The sequence below is a fragment of the Encephalitozoon romaleae genome, chromosome IV, assembly GCF_000280035.1.
Source record: "Encephalitozoon romaleae SJ-2008 chromosome IV, complete sequence".
Taxonomy (NCBI): Eukaryota; Fungi; Microsporidia; family Unikaryonidae; genus Encephalitozoon; species Encephalitozoon romaleae.
Window position 1 is genome coordinate 102,253 of NC_024899.1, and position 17,472 is coordinate 119,724.

Genomic DNA, 17,472 nt, shown 5'->3' on the forward strand with positions numbered 1-17,472 from the left:
AAAATTTAAGGTTCTAAATATAAAGAGAGTTAGCAAAGACTATGTCTCTCTTGATCTTTGCTATTCCCAATGCAAACATGTTCTCCAATTCAGTGTTGCCTATGACTCTGGCTGCGCTACTCAATTGCCTAAGAAGCTCCTCAAGCCTCTTAAACGTCCTGATGATACTTCCCTCAAATATATTTGTCCGGCTACAGATACTGACAAACGTATGTCCACACACCCACATCCGAACAACATCCATCAGCTCATAAGAAAACCTTCTGAGATATGCTGCAGGATCTACATCAATAGAACATGACTTCAGAACACCACAAACCTTCTCTACAGAGGAAGACAGCAATTTGTAATATAGCTTGTTTTCGTCACTCAAGACAAAGTTATCGGAGTCCCATTCCTCAAATACAATGCATGACAGCAATGGAACAAAGTGCTCCACTGGAATTCCTGCAAAGTCTCCATTGAATATCATTTCCGTAAGAACAAGCTCGTCACCAGATGAAATCTCACATGCCATTCTTCCCTTTATAAGTACGCTAGTGTCGTTGCAGTATTCAAGCTTCTTCAAAACCTCGATCATTTTCTTGCATTCTCTCATGTGATAAATCTCTTTAAGGCCTTTGAGCTCAAGAAGTTTATCCATACATTGCTGCTTCAGTATCTCATTCATGAAGTACGACCTTGCTTCTCCTATCTCACCTTTCATCTTTGTATCTAACCATCTCGACTGCTTGGGATTCTCCCTGTAATTCCTTCCGTTCTCAGGAACTTGGACCATAACTGCATCTTTACTAATCAACTCCTTACTGCACGAGACTAAGCATCCCATGGAGGGCTTTCCGCATATCATACAGAAGTCAAAACTCCACTTAGGATCTATGGACAATATTTTAGACTCTATCTCTCCTATCTCCTTGTCTAACTCATCTTCAACTGTAATCTTCTCAAAGCTCCGAGTAAACACTCTCATATCTAACTTCACTCTACTATCGTATACACAGTCAACGTAGTACAAGGGAAACCCACACATGTACACTCCTTCATCAGTCCCAACCATGCAAAGGACCTTCTCCTGGACCTTGCTGACTATCGCATTCCTTATTGTGATGGATGGCCCATTCCTAGGTATAAACAAATCAACAACCCTTCCCTTCTTCAAATACTTGCTGAATTCCTCAGATAGTCTTTTGTTTCTTTCAACCTTCTTTTCCTCTCTTATTCTATACAGTGTCACAATCCCGTTGGGGCAAATGTTTTCTAGTTGTCGGTGCATCGAGTACAAAGTTTCCTCCTCGGCTAGAGCCTTCTTGTATGATTGGAAATGATGGAAGCTTCTACTGATCAGATATAACGGGTCAAGGCCTTCAACCCTCATCAGGTTCAATAACATGTTATATGTCAGTCGGAATGCACTCACAAGATTATCCGAGGATGAGGAAAAGAGCTTACAAACCTCTTTGTAGGTAATGGGCTCGGATATTATACTTATCACAATCCCCATGCTATCTATTCCTCTTCTCCCTGCCCTTCCGCTCATTTGAATATACTCTCCAGAACTCACCAGCCTCATGGATTCTCCATCAAATTTCTTCAGTGCAGTAAACACCACAGACTTTGCAGGCATATTGAGCCCAATCGAAAATGTCTCTGTTGCAAAGAGTACCTTCAGTAACCCTTCCTGAAACAGTATCTCCACAACCTCCTTGATTATGGGAAGAAGCCCGGAGTGATGAATCCCAATTCCTCTCATAAGAAGAGGAAGGATGTTTTGGATAATCGGAATCTCTCGATCCTCCTTTCGGAGAGACATGATGGCATTAGTAAATATCGTCTGTACCATCTTTGCTTCGGAGTCCCCGAGATAGCTTTTGTCTAGCTTCATCGCAAACTTCTCGCAGTCCTTTCTTCTGAATGAAAACACAACAACAGGAAGAGATGCATCACTTATTGCTTCGCTTACCTCTCGGGGCCCGACAGCTCTCTTCTGGATCGATCTCATTGCAGATAAAAAACTTGATTTGTGGAACTTCTTGTCCTTGATCTTGTACAGCTTATTTGTGCGGAAGTAATGGACAAGAGGTGTCACCCTCTTCTCGGTGTAAACAACATGAACAACCTGATTTTGGATATGGCATATCCATTCTGCAAACTCTAATGCATTTGGAATCGTTGCACTGAGAAACACCATCCGAACATGCCTTGGAAGCAATATGATGGTCTCCTCCCAGACAACTCCTCTTTCTTTGTCTCTCATATAATGTATCTCGTCAAAGATAATCCAGTGGATCTCACGAACCACCTCGCCTCCCTTATAGAGCATGTTACGAAGAATCTCTGTCGTCATCACAAGGCACGTTGCTGTCGGGTTGATGGTGACATCTCCTGTCATTAGGCCCACATCGCCAAACTCGGAAAGAAGCTCCCTGTACTTCTGGTTAGATAATGCTTTGATCGGAGATGTGTACACAACTCTTTGCTTACTCTTCAATGACATTGCAATGGCGTATTCTGCAACAACAGTTTTCCCAGAACTTGTATGTGCACTTACAAGGACACTTTCATCTCTTTCAAGACTACATACAGAAATCTTCTGGAAGTCGTCCAATTCAAATAAGTAGTTCTTTGCCGATGGAGCAGCAAACTCTTTCGGCAAAGGAGTATAAGCCGTGCCAACGGGGATGACAGCTTCATGGCGCGTTCCATTTCTATCCACCTTATCGGTCACCATGGTTCTTTTCTCTAGTCTTTCGGGAATAACAATGTCTTGCGATGGTAGGCCTTCGTTAAGGATATCGAAGTATTTGTCTTCGATCATTTAGGGTGAGAGCCATAAAAGTATTAGAAGTCCCTACTGCATGATTAAAATCTTATCTATGGATGGACAAGACAAAATGGGACCTGGGGGATTCGAACCCCCGCACGTTACCGTATTCGATCTTGAGTCGAACGCCTTAGACCACTCGGCCAAAGTCCCTCAGAACCCGCCCCCTCCGGATCCACGTCAAGAACTGCCTGCTTCCATAATTTTTTTCAAAATGTATAATCCAGCAGAGCCCCTACAAATGGACAATGTTGAGTTATATAGTACCATGAGAAACATGCCTGGTTATAGAAATACAGCCATCATGATGGTGTTTCATCTCCTCGATCTTCTGTCGAAGCATTTGAAGATGATGGTGGAACATCAACATACACCTGTGATCATAACAGAGAAAGTCGCTCGATATCATTACGATGGCAATTATAAGAATGCATGTGAAGAACTCAAGAGAGGGACTTACAAAGCAGGAGAAGAGATGAGAAGATTGCTGTCCAATGTGGAAGAATGGAAGAAAAGCACAAAAAGGAATTTTTCTTACTTCCAAGGATACGGTGGCTTTGAATCAAGTGTGTGCAAGGGATTTGATAAGTATCTAAAGGGCTATTTCGCAAAGAACAATCCAGCAGAGAACATAAAGAAATGGAACGATATGGTAGAGGTTGTTGATTTTGCCAGGTCTAGCTGGCTGAACAGTGATTATAAGAAGCACTTGTGGTTGAAGGAATTGAACTCCAAGGTTCTTTGCTCTCCTGAGATCCTTCTGCTTCTGAATGGAAAGCTATGCTTTATACCAGAGTGGAGCTTTGATAACGAGAGCTACATAGCACAGATTATCCAAACTGAGCTTCAAAATGACCCGTGGGCGCCGGCTTATTATGTAGAGGAAGCAAAAGATAGATATGCACTGATTACATTAGTAAGACTTCTTCTAATTGCAACGGAAATAAAAGATGCAGTAAAGCCATCATGGGTAGAAACTCAGGAATTACAAAGTAAGTTATCCCGGGTAGAAAGAAAATTAGAATTCGAAAAAGCTTACAATCGATGCAAAACAGAAGAGGAAAAGATGAAATTAGATACTGCTATACTCCTTGTGGATGCAGCTGATACTTTTGGGGTGATTGAGCTTAGTGCAGCAATATTCTTTATTAGTTGTGTGGTTGCTGCATTTATGATCTTTGGGTGAGTTTTCAATCGTGAATTAAACTTATTTTATAGGATTCATATCATGGCCACATCTTTCATTTATCTTGAGATTTCTTAGCATGCAAGAGCTTGTATACTTCTTGAGAATCGATTTGGGTTACGACGTATTCCCAAGAGGAATCTAAATACTTATATGCATAATAGAAATACTCTGCAGACAGTTCATATTCCTTATCCCTAGAATGTTTTTTTGCCTCATCAATCATTCTTTCTGCCAGCCCTCTGGTGTAACCTGTTATTCTCATGAGATATTCTTCATCATTCTTCATCACCTTCTCGGCCTTTCTGTAGATCTTATAGATGGCACATCCTGCTACAGCCATCTTAGCCATTGTAGATAACATGCTGGAAGGAGTTGAAGGAAAAGGTTTTTGGGTTAAAAAAAATATTTGTTAGCAGGTCATGGGACTGGAAAGAATTGAAGTGGAGAATTTCAAGTCGTATGTGGGAAGGCATGTGATTGGGCCCTTTGACCGGTTTACTTGCATAATCGGGCCGAATGGATCTGGAAAGAGTAATATCATGGATGCAGTAACGTTCTGTCTTGGGATTGGGGCGCGACACCTTCGTGCCAGCAATGCTAAGGGCTTGATCAACAGCAAGTGCACCCATGCTAGTGTGACACTATACATTGAATTGGATGGAGAAAGAAAAGGATTCAAGAGGCATGTGAATAATGATGGACGTAGTTTGTACTTTATTGATCTGGAGAATGTTGGATATGAAAGGTTTAGGGAGGCTGTAGAAGGGATGAACTTGTTGATTGACGCTCGGAATTTCTTGGTGTTCCAGGGAGATGTCAATGCAATAGGAAGCATGATGCCTATGGAACTCACAAGGTTATTTGAGGAGATGAGTGGAAGCATAAAGTTGAAAGAGGTGTATGAGGAGAAGCAAAGGGAGCAGGCGAAGGCTGTGAGTGAATGTAGTTCATTATACGAGGAGAAGAAGGAGGTGATGAGCAGGATGAAGGAGGCTGAGGAGGTTAGGGAGCAAGAAGGGATGTTTAAAAGGCTTGTGGAAAGAAAGCATGAGATACAAAAAGAAATAGTTCTACACGAGTTGATGGAAAGAAGAAGTAGAAGGAAGGATATCAATGATGAGGTGATTAGGCTGGAGTTAGAAAGCAAGGAAGTGCAAGAGCTAATAGACAGCAAGGAAAAGGAAGTTGAGATGTACAGGAATAAGATAAATGAGATAAGGAGAGAATATTTTGAGGTTGATGCTCTGATGTCGAAGGAGAAGGAGGTGGTGGCGGAGAGAAGAGCATGGAAGTATGAAGCTGAGCAGGAGAGAGAGAAAAGAAGGATCCTGATTGTGGAAGCTGAGATGGAGATCAAGAGCAAAGAGGAAATGATTAATGGAAAGAGAAGGGAGATTGACAGAAGAAGGAAAGAGATGAAGGGTATTGAGGGAGAATACGCTGAGCTATGCAAGGAAGAGGAAGAAAGAAGAAGACGTTTAGGTTCGGTGAAGGAAGAGAAGGAAGTTATTGAGGAGAAAGAAAAGGAACTTCTTGAGATGTGTGGGGAGGACAAAGAGAATATGAACACCCTGGATCTAGAGATGTTTTCTCATAGGATGATGAGGGATGATTACAAAAGAAAAGTGAAGGAACTGAGAGAGAAAGACGAGGAACTAAAAAGTAAGATCAAGGAGAAGAAGGTGATTAGAGGAAACACAAAGGTGAAGATAGATGCGCTTGAGAGATCTGAGGTTGAGTTGAGTAGGAAGATATTGCACCATGAAGAAAGATATAAGAGGCTTGTTTCTGAGGAGAAGCAGAAGAACGAAGAGCTTTCATGGATTCTTGGGGAGATACTACGGATCAAGGGAAAGAGAAGGATTGATGGGAGAAGATCCATGATAGTTAGTACTGTGGAGACGCTTAAAGGAATGTTTCCTGGTGTTTATGGAAGGGTTGTTGACCTGGTTGAGCCCACTCAGAATAAATATGAGATTGGATTGTCTGTCCTTTTAGGGAGGCATAGCCAGTCTGTTGTTGTTGATTCGGAAACGACAGCTATGTCATGCATCAACTTTATAAAGGAGAAGAGGCTATGCAAGATGACATTTCTTCCCATTCAGAACATCAGGGATGGAGATGAGATGAGGGGTATAGAAGATGTTATCCAAGAGTATGGTGGAGGAGTGAGACGAGGAGTGGATACCATTAGATATGATGGAAGATACAGGAAGGTGATGTCGTTTTTGCTGAAGGAGAAACTGATAGTAGACAACCTAGAGATAGCTAGAGATATTTGTTATGGGAAAGGAACGAAAGTGAGTGTATGTACGCTAGATGGGATTTACATACATGGAGGAGGGTATCTTATAAGCGGAGGAGAGATCGGAAGAAACAAATTCCAAGAGGAGGATCTCGACGAGCTTGTGAAGAGAAGGACGAGGATATTAGATGATGTCAGAAGGATTCAGGACAGTAAGAATGACCTTTCTTATGTCGAGATATGCAAGGAAAGGATAGAGATGTGGAGAAGGAGCAGAGCAATGGAAATGGAAGTAATGAAGGACCTGGACATTTGCATTGAAGAGCTAGAGTCAGAAGTGGCAGAGAACAGCAAGTTACTGAAGGAGGCAGAAGAATCCCTAAGGCACGTTTTGGAGGAGATGGAGATGTGTGAAGGGAAAATGAAGGAGCTCCGCCAGAAGGTTGAGGAGGTTGAATGTTCTTTATTCTGTGGAGTGTTTCCAAATGCTTGGTTCAAAAGCTTTGAGGAATATAAAGAGGCAAGAGATTGCGAGTCTTTCGAGCTGAAAAGAATGGAATATGAAAGTGTAAGAGGAAGGATAGAGCTTAGGATTGGGACACTAGAGCGGGAAGTAGAAGGCCTAGAAAAGGAGATTAGAGTACTAAGGGAGAGAGTAGAAGAGTTAAGAGTTGTGGAGGGTAATGATGGAGAGGATATGTCTGAGGACACCTCAGAACTTGCTATTCTCTCTGAGAAAAGAAAAAGGAAACTCGAGGCCTTTGAGAAGGCCCGAGATGAGTTCAAGGAGATTAATGAAGAATTCAAAAGGCTTATGGGAAAGAAAAATGAGCTGGATCAAGGGATAATTTATTGTGCATCTGCAAAGGAACGGATTGAAGAGGAGATAAAGAATACCTTGAGCTTTGCAGTACTTGAAGAGATCGAGATTCCTTGTGCAGGAAGGAAATGTGTGGGAAAGGTCTCCATAGATGAAATAGACTTTTCTGGACTGGAGAGAAGTGTTGAAGAGCTTCGGAGAGAACTTGAGGAGATCAACCAAAAGATAAGCAGCCAGGCGCCGTTGATAAGGGTAGGTGAAAAGGATGGAGACTGCTCCAGATATGTGAAAATCAGTGCGGAGTATGAGAGGCAAAAAGCTGCAGCAATTTCTGCCAAGAACGAATTCAATGAGATAAAGAAAAGAAGGACACACATATTTATGGAATGCTTTGAAAAGGTCAATAAGGAGTTATCAAGGATATATAAATGTCTCACAATGACCGAGACATCTGAAGGAAATGCGTATTTAGCTCTTGAAAATACATCTGAACCTTTCAAGGAAGGTGTTAGATTCCACCTGATGCCTCCAAACAAGCGATTTAGAGAGGTCCGACTTCTTTCTGGAGGAGAGAGGACTATGGCTGTTCTGTCATTGCTCTTCTCGTTTCATGCATACAGGCCTGCTCCCTTTTATTTATTTGATGAAGTGGACTCTGCCTTGGACAAGGCTAATGTGTCAAGGATTGTATCTTTTATAATCTCATCCACTGCCCAATTTATCCTTATTACTCTGAAGCCATCTTTGTTTCAACACGGCGATGGGCTGGTTGGGGTATACAAGGACCCACATGAGGATGCAAGCAAGATTCTCACCTATAGGCTGATTGAGTAGTAATTAAAGCTATATTTACGTGTTCACTTCATTTAATCTTTTATTTGTGGGGACTCAAGGTATAAACACCTTTACATACATCACTTATTAACCCCTAGCTTCCTCATTAACTCAAACTCAAGCGCTTCTTTCTTCTTTTGGTACAAGGCGTTGTTGTCTCCAGAACTCTTTCCTTTCTTTGTATTCGTTATGCTGATCTTCGAAGCATCCTTGAAGATCTCCTCCCCATATCCAGGTTTGATTATATTTGCCTCCGATTCAATGCATATCCTCTCTACCTCACAGTTCTTACTCTCTTCGTTAATTCTTTCCCAGTGCTCCTCGCTGATCATCCTGTCTTCATACAAAGTACCGAGAATCTCCATGTCCTTTTCCAACTTCATCACCCTTTCTTTGAAACAAGCTGCTGCCTTGACAAGTTGTTTAAGAAGCACAGAGGATGGTGCTCCCTCAGACTTCTGAAGGAAGTACATCTCAAGCTCCGTATTTGGATTTTCTTCGATAGGCGTCTTTCTTCTGTTAATTCTCTTTATAAAGGAAAACATCAAGATCATGGTCGACAGAATCATCGCCAACAAAAGAATCATTTCAATGGGCTCCAGAGAACACAATTTGTTTGATGCCTAAAATAAAAAGATGGTGTCCAGAGTAACTATCTAGAAGTAATTTAATTCCACAAAATTACTCCTTTTCATAATCTTTGGGATCGAAGGCCTTCTTTGCAAGCTTTATCTCCTCGTTTGTTATCAACAAATGCCTAACCCGTGAGTATTTCTTCCTGTCTCTCTTAAGATAATATAGGAGATCCTCTGTCTTTGTCTTTCCCTTCACCTGCGCCATGTTGTGAGTATTTGTCAGCAAGATACTCATGTAGTCCAGCACATATCCATGGAGAGCTTCTGCTGTGTCATACCTAGGCGCAATCACATCTCCATACCCATACATCATGACCTTTATGTCTTTCATGAAGCTCACTTTCCTACTCTCTCTCATCCCAAGGGTCTTTCAACGATCTTCATGTCAAAATTCACAAATATCCCACTGTCTCCATACGATAGAATAGTGCATTCAACAACATCGTCTTTCCCAAACTTATCACACAGCCACTCGTTTGGATTGAAATCTGCAGGTCGGAAGATCCCTTTGTACTCGATTGTTGTTTTCCTCTTTTCTACCTCGAAGATCTGTACAATCACTTGAGTGAATGTTACCTTGACGATTCTGGCTCTGGCCTTGCATCCTATCTCGGGAAACATTGCGATCATAAGTGGCTGATCATTGTATGTTAAGACATCTACTCCGTCTCCCGGAAGCCTAATCATTGAGGGAGGATCTCCATGAAATAAATTACAATACATCAAAAGTAGCAGAGAGCCGCCATACCCTCTCCCCTTCGGGCCTTGGATCTCCTGGGCAAGTGCCAAGGGGAACTCCTTGGATTAAAGGGTGAAGGAGCCAGAGAGTAAGGGCATGAATAGGAGTAGTACGGAGTAAAGGAAGAAAATTATGGAATCAACTGGCTGTCTCCTAATTAAAAACATTCCATCTCGGCCTTGAGGTAATGAATAAGAAGATAGTAGAGTACAAACTCGTTGATTCTGAAAAGGATATAGCAAGGAGCTATGAACCCAGAAGAAAGCCGAAGAGAAGTAGGATATTGCTCCATGAATGGCAAAGCATGATGCTGGAGCATAGCTTTAGAATAAATCCATACCCAGACAGAATAGAGAAGTATAACTTGTTTCTGAAAACAAAGGTTCCCATAAAGAACATTAAGATCTGGTTTCAGAACAGGCGTGCACGGGAAAAGTCTTCCTATGAGGAGATGGAGGGGATGGCTAGTGAAAAAGAAGTTGGATATAGAGGTCTAGATGTAAATGCACTGGCCTTTACAGAAGAATTCCAATATTACAAATACTGAATGGAAAGATAAGAAGTCTTCAGCCCAAGCGATGCATGGTTTTAAACCATAGCCCTGTGCCGGGGATCAATAAATCATCATCAACCCCGCCCTCAAAGAGTAGGTATGATCACAGAGCTTGGAAGATCAATAACAAACACTTTATCTAACCTCCTGAGTTCACACACCACAGACCAGGACATCGACACAGCAATAAAAGAAATATGCAACTCGCTGATTCTTTCGAATGTGAATCCAAAGTATGTGAACGATTTGAAAAACTCGCTAAGAGCGGAGCTGGATCCAAAAGGGATGCCACCGGGATTCAACAAAGCAAAGATGGTTCAGAACGCCGTATATGAGAGGCTGGTTGATCTTCTGGATCCAAAGACTGAAGGATACAAAATCGAGAAGGGAAAGACAAATGTTGTTGTGTTTGTAGGACTTCAGGGTTCTGGAAAGACAACCAGCATATGCAAGTATGCCAACTTTTACAAGAAAAAGGGATACAAGGTTGGAATAGTGTGTGCAGACACGTTTAGAGCAGGTGCATTTGATCAGGTTAAGCAGAATGCTTTGAAGATCAAGGTTCCATTCTTCGGGAGTTCCGAGGTAGACCCTGTAAAGGTTGCAGGGGCTGGTGTGGAAAGATTCAGAAAGGAGAAGTTTGAACTCATCCTTGTCGACACAAGTGGAAGGCATACGCAGGAGAGCGAGCTGTTTCTGGAGATGAAAGACATTATTAGGGAGGTTGGCCCAAACAGTATTGTATTTGTGATGGATGCCGGGATAGGGCAGTCTGCAGAGGATCAAGCGGTTGGGTTTAAAAGGGCGGTGGATGTTGGGTCTATACTGCTTACGAAGATTGATGGGACAAGCAAGGCAGGAGGAGCATTGAGTTCTGTGGCAGCAACAAAATGCCCCATTGAGTTTGTCGGTACCGGAGAGGGCATGGAAGATCTCGAGATGTTTGATGCAAGAAGGTTTGTGTCACGGATGCTTGGGATGGGAGACGTTGAAGGACTAATGGAAAAAGTTGGAAGTCTCGGGATTGACGAGAAGGAGGTTGTTAAGAAGCTGAAGCAAGGGAGGTTTACTCTTGGAGACTTCTATGACCAATTCCAGAAGATTCTGAGTCTTGGGCCAATTTCAAAGCTACTTGAAATGATACCAGGGTTTTCTGGGCTTTCTCTACCTGACGAGGAGTCTTTCAAAAAGCTCATATATGTATTTGATTCTATGAGCCGTGGAGAGCTGGACTCCACAGGACAAATCTTTGAAAGAGAGCCAACTAGGGTTGTGAGAGTGGCCAGAGGAAGCGGAACATCTGTCCAGGGTGTGACTGAGATTCTTTCACAGTTTAAGAAAGTTCATGCAATGATGCAAAAGTTCAGTTCCATTCCCGGGATTGAAAATATGATGGGAAACCCATCGTCCATAAGCTTATCTCAAAAAGCAAAGTTGAAAGAGCAAGCAAAAAATATTCTACCAAAGGACCTTCTCGATCGCATGAGCTCGATGTTCTGACTATAATAAGAAGCGTCGTTTAATTACCTTTTGAGTAAAAATACCTTGAATTGAAGTTTACTTACACTTTAAGCCATTTCTAATGATCCATTACACCCGGAAATTTAATCTTCGAGGGATAAGATTTGTTTAAAGGCTATAGCGCTTGATTTCTCAATGTGATTATAGCACTTCTCTCCCATAAGTATTATTTCTCCGATGTAATTCCTAACCTTATGCAAGAGATTTAAAATTCTTTTTTTCTTCAGGATGGAGTCTCTGATGAGAGCTCTGGTATCCTCCGAGAGTTCTGATGTAGTTGTCTCTAGATCAATCAGGCCTTCTCCATCTCTATTGAGCTTCATGCAGAGGTCAATCAACTGAAGAGACATTTCTCTTAGTCTTCTACAGCTCATTTTGTCTCGGAGATCAGGAGAGTCTTTAATGGTTTCGATATCACAGGGAGAGATTGGCATGTATTTGTAGTAAAAGGCATCTTCGTTTATGTCTCTTTCATATGTTCCTCCTTCTTTCAATGTATTTACATGGAAAATAAACCTATTAAGAATCTTGTCGCAATATGACAGATCTAGGTCATAATCGACATCCCTCTTTATCCAAAGCCTTTTTGGGAAGCAAGACCTTGATTTCTTCTGATTCTTCGGAGACCCGTCTCTAGGAAATGCAACGCTCTCATCTGCTATGCCTGAAGATACGGTGATCGAGCTTTCTTCTATCATCTCGTCATTGCCCCCTTCTGCTGTCATTTCCTGGGATCCTCACAAAGCCAAAAATATTGGAGAAACCTTATTTCCTAAGCTTCCTAAGGGCATTAAAAATGGAAGGATCAACAAACAAACACGTAAGCGATGCAAGTCTTCGACTTGGTGAGGAAGTGAGCATTAGCGACGAGATGCAGAGGAGGTTTACAGAGAAAAGATGGGTGTGGGTTCCAAAGAGCAAGGATGGTTATGTAAGCGGGTTTGTGGTGAAGGAGGAGGGAGATGTCCTTGAGATAGACTGCGGAGGCATTATCACAAGATGTAAGAGCTGCGAGATATTTAGAATGAATCCTCCGAAGTTCGACATGATCGACGACCTTGCAGAATTGAGTTATCTTAATGAGCCGGGGGTACTCCACAATCTTAGAAGAAGATACCAGAACGGGCGCATATATACATATTCAGGACTGTTTCTCCTTGCAATCAATCCATATAAAGACCTTCGGATATATGGGGAGAAAGACATAAGAAAATATACCTTAAGCAAGAAGTATGAGCTAGAGCCTCATATTTTTGCAGTTGCAAACGAAGCATATAAGCTGATGGTTTCGAATAGGGAGAACCAATCGATTCTGATTACAGGGGAGTCAGGAGCAGGAAAGACTGAGAACACCAAGAGAGTGGTTGAGTTTCTTGCGACTGTTGGGGGATGCAGAGGGGAAGAGGCTAGTATTGACCGCAAGATAATAGATGCAAACCCTATTCTAGAAGCATTTGGAAATGCACAAACAGTGAAGAATGACAATTCTAGTAGATTCGGGAAGTTTATTAAGATTAAGTTCAATGGGGGGAACATTTGCGGTGCACATATTGAAAAGTATCTCCTGGAGAAATCAAGAGTAACGAATCAGAGTAGAGATGAAAGGAACTATCATATATTCTATCAGCTCCTTGGGTGCGATGACTTGGGGCTTAAGAAGCAGTTGCTTTTGGATGGAGATCCTAAGGACTACAGGTTCCTTAGAAACTCTCGGTTTAAGATCCAAGATATTGATGATGCAGAGGAATTCAGAAGACTCAGGAAATCGATGGATGTTTTGAACATCAAGAAAGAGGAGCAGATAGGGTATTTTGAGATTGTGTCTGCGATTCTCCACCTTGGAAATATAGAGTTCAGAGAGAAAGATGGGGCAGCTGAGATAGCCAATCTTGAGGTTGCGGAGAAAGTCTGTAAGCTCCTCAGCATTCCTCTTACTGAATTTATCAAGCGGCTCATCCATCCTATGATTAAGGCTGGAAATGAATATGTTGCACACAGCAGGAACAAAGAGCAAGCTCTCAAGATTGTTGATGGGCTAGCCAGGATACTTTATGACAAGATGTTTGACAATGTAATAGACCGAATCAACATGTCGCTTAGCTCCCCTCATAAAGGTAACTTCATCGGAGTTCTCGACATAGCTGGGTTTGAGATCTTCGGCAAGAACTCATTTGAGCAGCTTTGTATAAACTACACAAACGAGAAGCTGCAGCAGTTCTTCAATCACCACATGTTTATTCTTGAGCAGGAGGTATACAGACAAGAAAGGATTGAATGGGACTTCATTGATTTTGGACTTGACCTGCAGCCGACGATTGATCTGATAGAAAAGAGCAATCCGATTGGGATTCTAAGTTACCTGGACGAAGAGTGTGTGATGCCGATGGCAACGGAGAAGACATTTCTTAGGAAATTGATGAAGAACATTCGTCATGAGAAATTTGAGGTTGACAAGATCAAGGATGCCTTTGTTTTGAACCATTATGCAGGAGATGTTGAGTATACGGTTGATGACTGGCTTTCGAAGAATAAGGACTCTCATTCTGAGGCATTAACATCGTTGATCCGAATGTCTAACAGCGAGACGGTTTCTAGGTTAAGCTTAGAAGAGGAAACGATTAAGAAAGGATTTTTCCGGACTGTCTCCCAGAAGCATAAGGAACAGCTTGGATCATTGATGTGTGAGCTCCGTGGAACAAACCCACATTTTGTGCGATGCATAATTCCGAACCTAGAGAAGAATGGAGATCGATTGGACAATGGAGTGGTTCTGGGACAATTGAAATGCAATGGAGTTCTTGAAGGGATAAGGATCAGCAGACAAGGATTTCCGTCTAGGATGGGATATCAAGAGTTTGTACGAAGGTACAGGATAATGATGAAGGATAAAGTCCGAGAAACCGAGTCTTGGGACGATGATATGTGTATGGAGGTTTGTAAGGAGATGGGCGAACAGATTTTGTCAGGGATTGGGATTAGTGCAAACCAATACAGGATGGGACGAACAAAGGTATTTTTTAGACAAGGGGTTCTTGCAGACATTGAGGATATGAGAGACAGTAAAGTTTCTGAGGTGATCAAGGAAATCCAGGCTCTTGTCAGAAGAAGGCTTACATTTAGAAAGTATAACTTGACGCAAAGAAGGACACAAGGGATTCTTATTATTCAAAGGAACAGTAGGATATGCTGTGAGTTACAGAGATGGAACTGGTGGAAGCTTTATCAAAAGATCAAGCCTTTGCTGGATGTTAGGAAAAGAGACAGTGAGATGAAGGAGAAGGAGGCGATGATTCAGGAATATATACGAATGCTTGATGCTGAGAAGAGCAGGAGAAAGGAGGTTGAAGATATGCTGAAAGAGATGAACCTGAAGAAGGAGGGGCTTGAGAAGTGTGTTGAAGATGAAAAGAGGTTTTCGATGGAAAAGGACGAACTTCTGATGGCCTTGAGATACAAAGCTGATGAGATGGGCCAAGAGATTGAGAGGATCCGAAAGGAGGCTGATAATATCTGTGATGAGAAGAAATTATCTGAGGATCAGTTGAGGGAGGCGATTGAGATGCTAGAAAGAAAAGAATCTGAGATTTCTAAGTTGAAGAAGGAAGTGGAGGAACAGAATAATGTGATTTCATTACACGAACGTGAGATTTCCTCTCTTCGAGAAGAAGTAGTGAGCAAGTCGAGTGAGAAGGATGCAATGGTGGAAAAGATGCTTAGAGAGAGGGATAGGGAAGTATGTCTGTTGAAGGAGAAGATCAAAGAGAAGGATTGCGAAGTTAAAAATATACTTGAAAGGATGAAAAAGAGTGAAGTGGAAGATGAGGAAAGAAGGAGAGAGTTGAAAGAGAAAGAGATGATTATTGACGAGCTTAAGGCAAACTGCATAAGCATGAAAAAATGGAAGGACGAGTGTGGAGAGCTAAGGAAGGACTATGAGGTGATGCAAAGGAAGTTGAAAGATGAGGCCGAGGATATGGTATTAGAGAATGATAGACTGCACAATGAGATTCGGAAGATGGAGAAGGAGCGGGAGGAGCTAGAAAGCATGCAGAAGAAGCTTCGAGATGATCTTGAATTTGAAAGGAACCGGGGGAAGAAGCTTGAAAAGGCATTCCAGGAGTTGAGAGGGGAATACCTGGCTGCAGAAGAACAGCTCCAGAAAGAAAAGCAGTCCAGGGATTCAACACAAGAGTCCTTACTAGAAAAGACGAGGAATCTTGAGAGAAGGGTCAAGAGCCTTAGTGAGAAGCTTAAGAGTGAGGAGATTGCAAATAAGCAACTTATGAATGAGAAGGATGAGATGTATAAGCAGATTCATATTTTACAACAATCGAAGTTGGATGAGATTTTTGACAGAGAGGCGATGTTCAACAGTGTCAAAAAGAATCTTCAGATGGAGATCCAGAGACTAGAGATGGAGAATCAGAGACTAGGGATGGAGGTGATGGAATCGAAGTGCATGGGGGAAGCCAGTGAGGAGAGTATCTCGGCGATGGAGAAGTTCTATGGGATGATTGAAGAAGAGAGGAGGAAAAGAAAGGAAGCTGAGCACCAGATATCTGAACAAGAGAACAAGAATGTGATATTAAGTAGTGAAGTGGAGATGTTGAGGGAGATGATTGAAATGGAGAAAAGAAGCAAGGAGGATATGATGAGAGGGCAGGAAAAAGAAGCCGGGATACGTAGAATGATTTCTGGGGTTAGGAAGGAGATTGAGGATCTTGGAAATGAGATGAGCATTGTTATTGAGGGATTCAATGGGCTGTACTTCAACACTCTTGAAGAATACAAAGCAAACCTCAAGGAATGCAAAGAATTGCTGGGGGCTAAGGATCATGCGATTGAGGAGTTGAACGATCGGATTTTGAGTCTGAGCCACGAGGTTGAAGAAAGGAGAGCAACTGAAGATGAGATGAATGTGAAGGTTGAAGAGCTGATGAAACAGTACAACAGTGCCATGAGCGAAGTTGCATCCTTGGGTGCGAAATGTAATTCTCTTGAGATGTCTGTGTCCTTGAAGGAAGATGAGATCAAGAAATATGACGAGAAATATGGGGAGTATGATAAGAAGTTTAAGGATTTAGCATGTAGGATTGACGATGAGATTGAAAGGCTTCATAAATGTGATGAGGAGAGAAGGAGATATGTCGAGAGTCTCGAGGAAGGGATGAATGGAGGCCTAATAGGGATAAGGAAGCTTGACGAGAAGTATAGAGCAAGGATTGAGGAGAGTGTACAGTATGCTCTTGAGGGAGAGAAGAGAAAACTCAAGGCTTTGGAAGAAATAAATGGACAACTGATGAAAAGATTTGACGATCTGCAAGAAGAACATCAGAGCCTCTTGGATGAGAAGATGAAGGATTCACTGAGGATTGAGCAGCTTGAAGGAGAGGTTTGTGTTCTCCGAGAGATAGAAGCGCATAGACGGGACATGATTTCTATGTACGAGTCTGAGATTTCCACCTTGAAACGATGTACAAGGTTTAAAGATGAAATTGTGGGAGCATTTAATGGAGAAAGAAGTCCTTCTGTTATATATACCTGTGACAAGGAGAAGTACCAGGCACTTGACCGTAAAAGGATGATTGCTGAGCATGAACTGGCGAAAGCAAAAGACGAGAAGAAATCCCAGATGGCCATTAATAAGAAGCTCCGTGACGAAGTGGAGAGGCTTCGAGGAGAGATTGATGAAAGTAAGGGTAAGGCATTGGAGATGAAGAAGAAGTTAGGATGCCAGCTGCTAGCTGTGAATCGACTGAGCAGAGAGCTTGAAGAGGAGAGGGAGATGGTAAGATTCCTTAAGATTGTTGGAGGAGGGCGAAAGAAAAGGATATGACTATAGGCGTGGAGAGTATTACTGCCTTTTGTTAATGTTATGAAAAATTTGTGCCCCTATCTCATGGCTAAGAGGAAGAACCACACCAACCACAATCAGAACAGAAAGGATCACCGAAATGGAATCAAGAAACCTAGAATGCCGAACTTTTCGGAGTTTCTAGGCCTACATCCGGCAACCATGATGAGGATTGAGGAGGCTGCGGGGTTGTGGAATGCATCTATTTCAAGAAAATAAACGTTATTTTCGAGTTTACTCTGTTTATGTATGTGAGTCTTG

General features: G+C 42.1%; 11 protein-coding genes and 1 non-coding gene across 12 annotated transcripts; 5 read left to right on the top strand and 7 right to left on the bottom strand.

Annotated features, from left to right (window-relative positions):
- Positions 1 to 13: 13 nt before the first annotated feature.
- On the bottom strand, positions 14 to 2,815 carry EROM_040850 (Ski2 ATP-dependent RNA helicase; the record flags this gene model as incomplete). Its single annotated transcript, XM_009266075.1, has 1 exon — positions 14 to 2,815. The coding sequence occupies one exon, from the start codon at positions 2,813 to 2,815 to the stop codon at positions 14 to 16; it is 2,802 nt and encodes a 933-aa protein (XP_009264350.1).
- Positions 2,816 to 2,892: 77 nt separating this feature from the next.
- Positions 2,893 to 2,974, bottom strand: EROM_040860. Its single transcript has one exon. It is a non-coding gene; the product is annotated as a tRNA-Leu (tRNA).
- Positions 2,975 to 3,062: 88 nt separating this feature from the next.
- EROM_040870 (hypothetical protein) lies at positions 3,063 to 4,007 on the top strand (the record flags this gene model as incomplete). The annotated part of the gene is made up of 1 exon (XM_009266076.1): positions 3,063 to 4,007. One exon carries the CDS (start codon positions 3,063 to 3,065, stop codon positions 4,005 to 4,007), a length of 945 nt encoding a protein of 314 aa, XP_009264351.1.
- A 55-nt stretch (positions 4,008 to 4,062) lies between these two features.
- EROM_040880 (hypothetical protein) lies at positions 4,063 to 4,371 on the bottom strand (the record flags this gene model as incomplete). The annotated part of the gene is made up of 1 exon (XM_009266077.1): positions 4,063 to 4,371. One exon carries the CDS (start codon positions 4,369 to 4,371, stop codon positions 4,063 to 4,065), a length of 309 nt encoding a protein of 102 aa, XP_009264352.1.
- A 58-nt stretch (positions 4,372 to 4,429) lies between these two features.
- Positions 4,430 to 7,909, top strand: EROM_040890 (chromosome segregation ATPase; the record flags this gene model as incomplete). Its single annotated transcript, XM_009266078.1, has 1 exon — positions 4,430 to 7,909. The coding sequence occupies one exon, from the start codon at positions 4,430 to 4,432 to the stop codon at positions 7,907 to 7,909; it is 3,480 nt and encodes a 1,159-aa protein (XP_009264353.1).
- Positions 7,910 to 7,989: 80 nt separating this feature from the next.
- Positions 7,990 to 8,496, bottom strand: EROM_040900 (endoplasmic reticulum translocation complex subunit Sec66; the record flags this gene model as incomplete). The annotated part of the gene is made up of 1 exon (XM_009266079.1): positions 7,990 to 8,496. One exon carries the CDS (start codon positions 8,494 to 8,496, stop codon positions 7,990 to 7,992), a length of 507 nt encoding a protein of 168 aa, XP_009264354.1.
- A 94-nt stretch (positions 8,497 to 8,590) lies between these two features.
- EROM_040910 (transcription initiation factor TFIID subunit TAF13) lies at positions 8,591 to 8,902 on the bottom strand (the record flags this gene model as incomplete). Its single annotated transcript, XM_009266080.1, has 1 exon — positions 8,591 to 8,902. One exon carries the CDS (start codon positions 8,900 to 8,902, stop codon positions 8,591 to 8,593), a length of 312 nt encoding a protein of 103 aa, XP_009264355.1.
- Positions 8,899 to 9,231, bottom strand: EROM_040920 (hypothetical protein; the record flags this gene model as incomplete). Its single annotated transcript, XM_009266081.1, has 1 exon — positions 8,899 to 9,231. One exon carries the CDS (start codon positions 9,229 to 9,231, stop codon positions 8,899 to 8,901), a length of 333 nt encoding a protein of 110 aa, XP_009264356.1.
- Positions 9,232 to 9,470: 239 nt separating this feature from the next.
- Positions 9,471 to 9,830, top strand: EROM_040930 (homeobox domain-containing protein; the record flags this gene model as incomplete). The annotated part of the gene is made up of 1 exon (XM_009266082.1): positions 9,471 to 9,830. One exon carries the CDS (start codon positions 9,471 to 9,473, stop codon positions 9,828 to 9,830), a length of 360 nt encoding a protein of 119 aa, XP_009264357.1.
- Positions 9,831 to 9,935: 105 nt separating this feature from the next.
- On the top strand, positions 9,936 to 11,336 carry EROM_040940 (signal recognition particle protein Srp54; the record flags this gene model as incomplete). Its single annotated transcript, XM_009266083.1, has 1 exon — positions 9,936 to 11,336. One exon carries the CDS (start codon positions 9,936 to 9,938, stop codon positions 11,334 to 11,336), a length of 1,401 nt encoding a protein of 466 aa, XP_009264358.1.
- Positions 11,337 to 11,440: 104 nt separating this feature from the next.
- EROM_040950 (hypothetical protein) lies at positions 11,441 to 12,082 on the bottom strand (the record flags this gene model as incomplete). The annotated part of the gene is made up of 1 exon (XM_009266084.1): positions 11,441 to 12,082. One exon carries the CDS (start codon positions 12,080 to 12,082, stop codon positions 11,441 to 11,443), a length of 642 nt encoding a protein of 213 aa, XP_009264359.1.
- A 71-nt stretch (positions 12,083 to 12,153) lies between these two features.
- On the top strand, positions 12,154 to 17,193 carry EROM_040960 (myosin heavy chain; the record flags this gene model as incomplete). The annotated part of the gene is made up of 1 exon (XM_009266085.1): positions 12,154 to 17,193. The coding sequence occupies one exon, from the start codon at positions 12,154 to 12,156 to the stop codon at positions 17,191 to 17,193; it is 5,040 nt and encodes a 1,679-aa protein (XP_009264360.1).
- Positions 17,194 to 17,472: the final 279 nt, after the last annotated feature.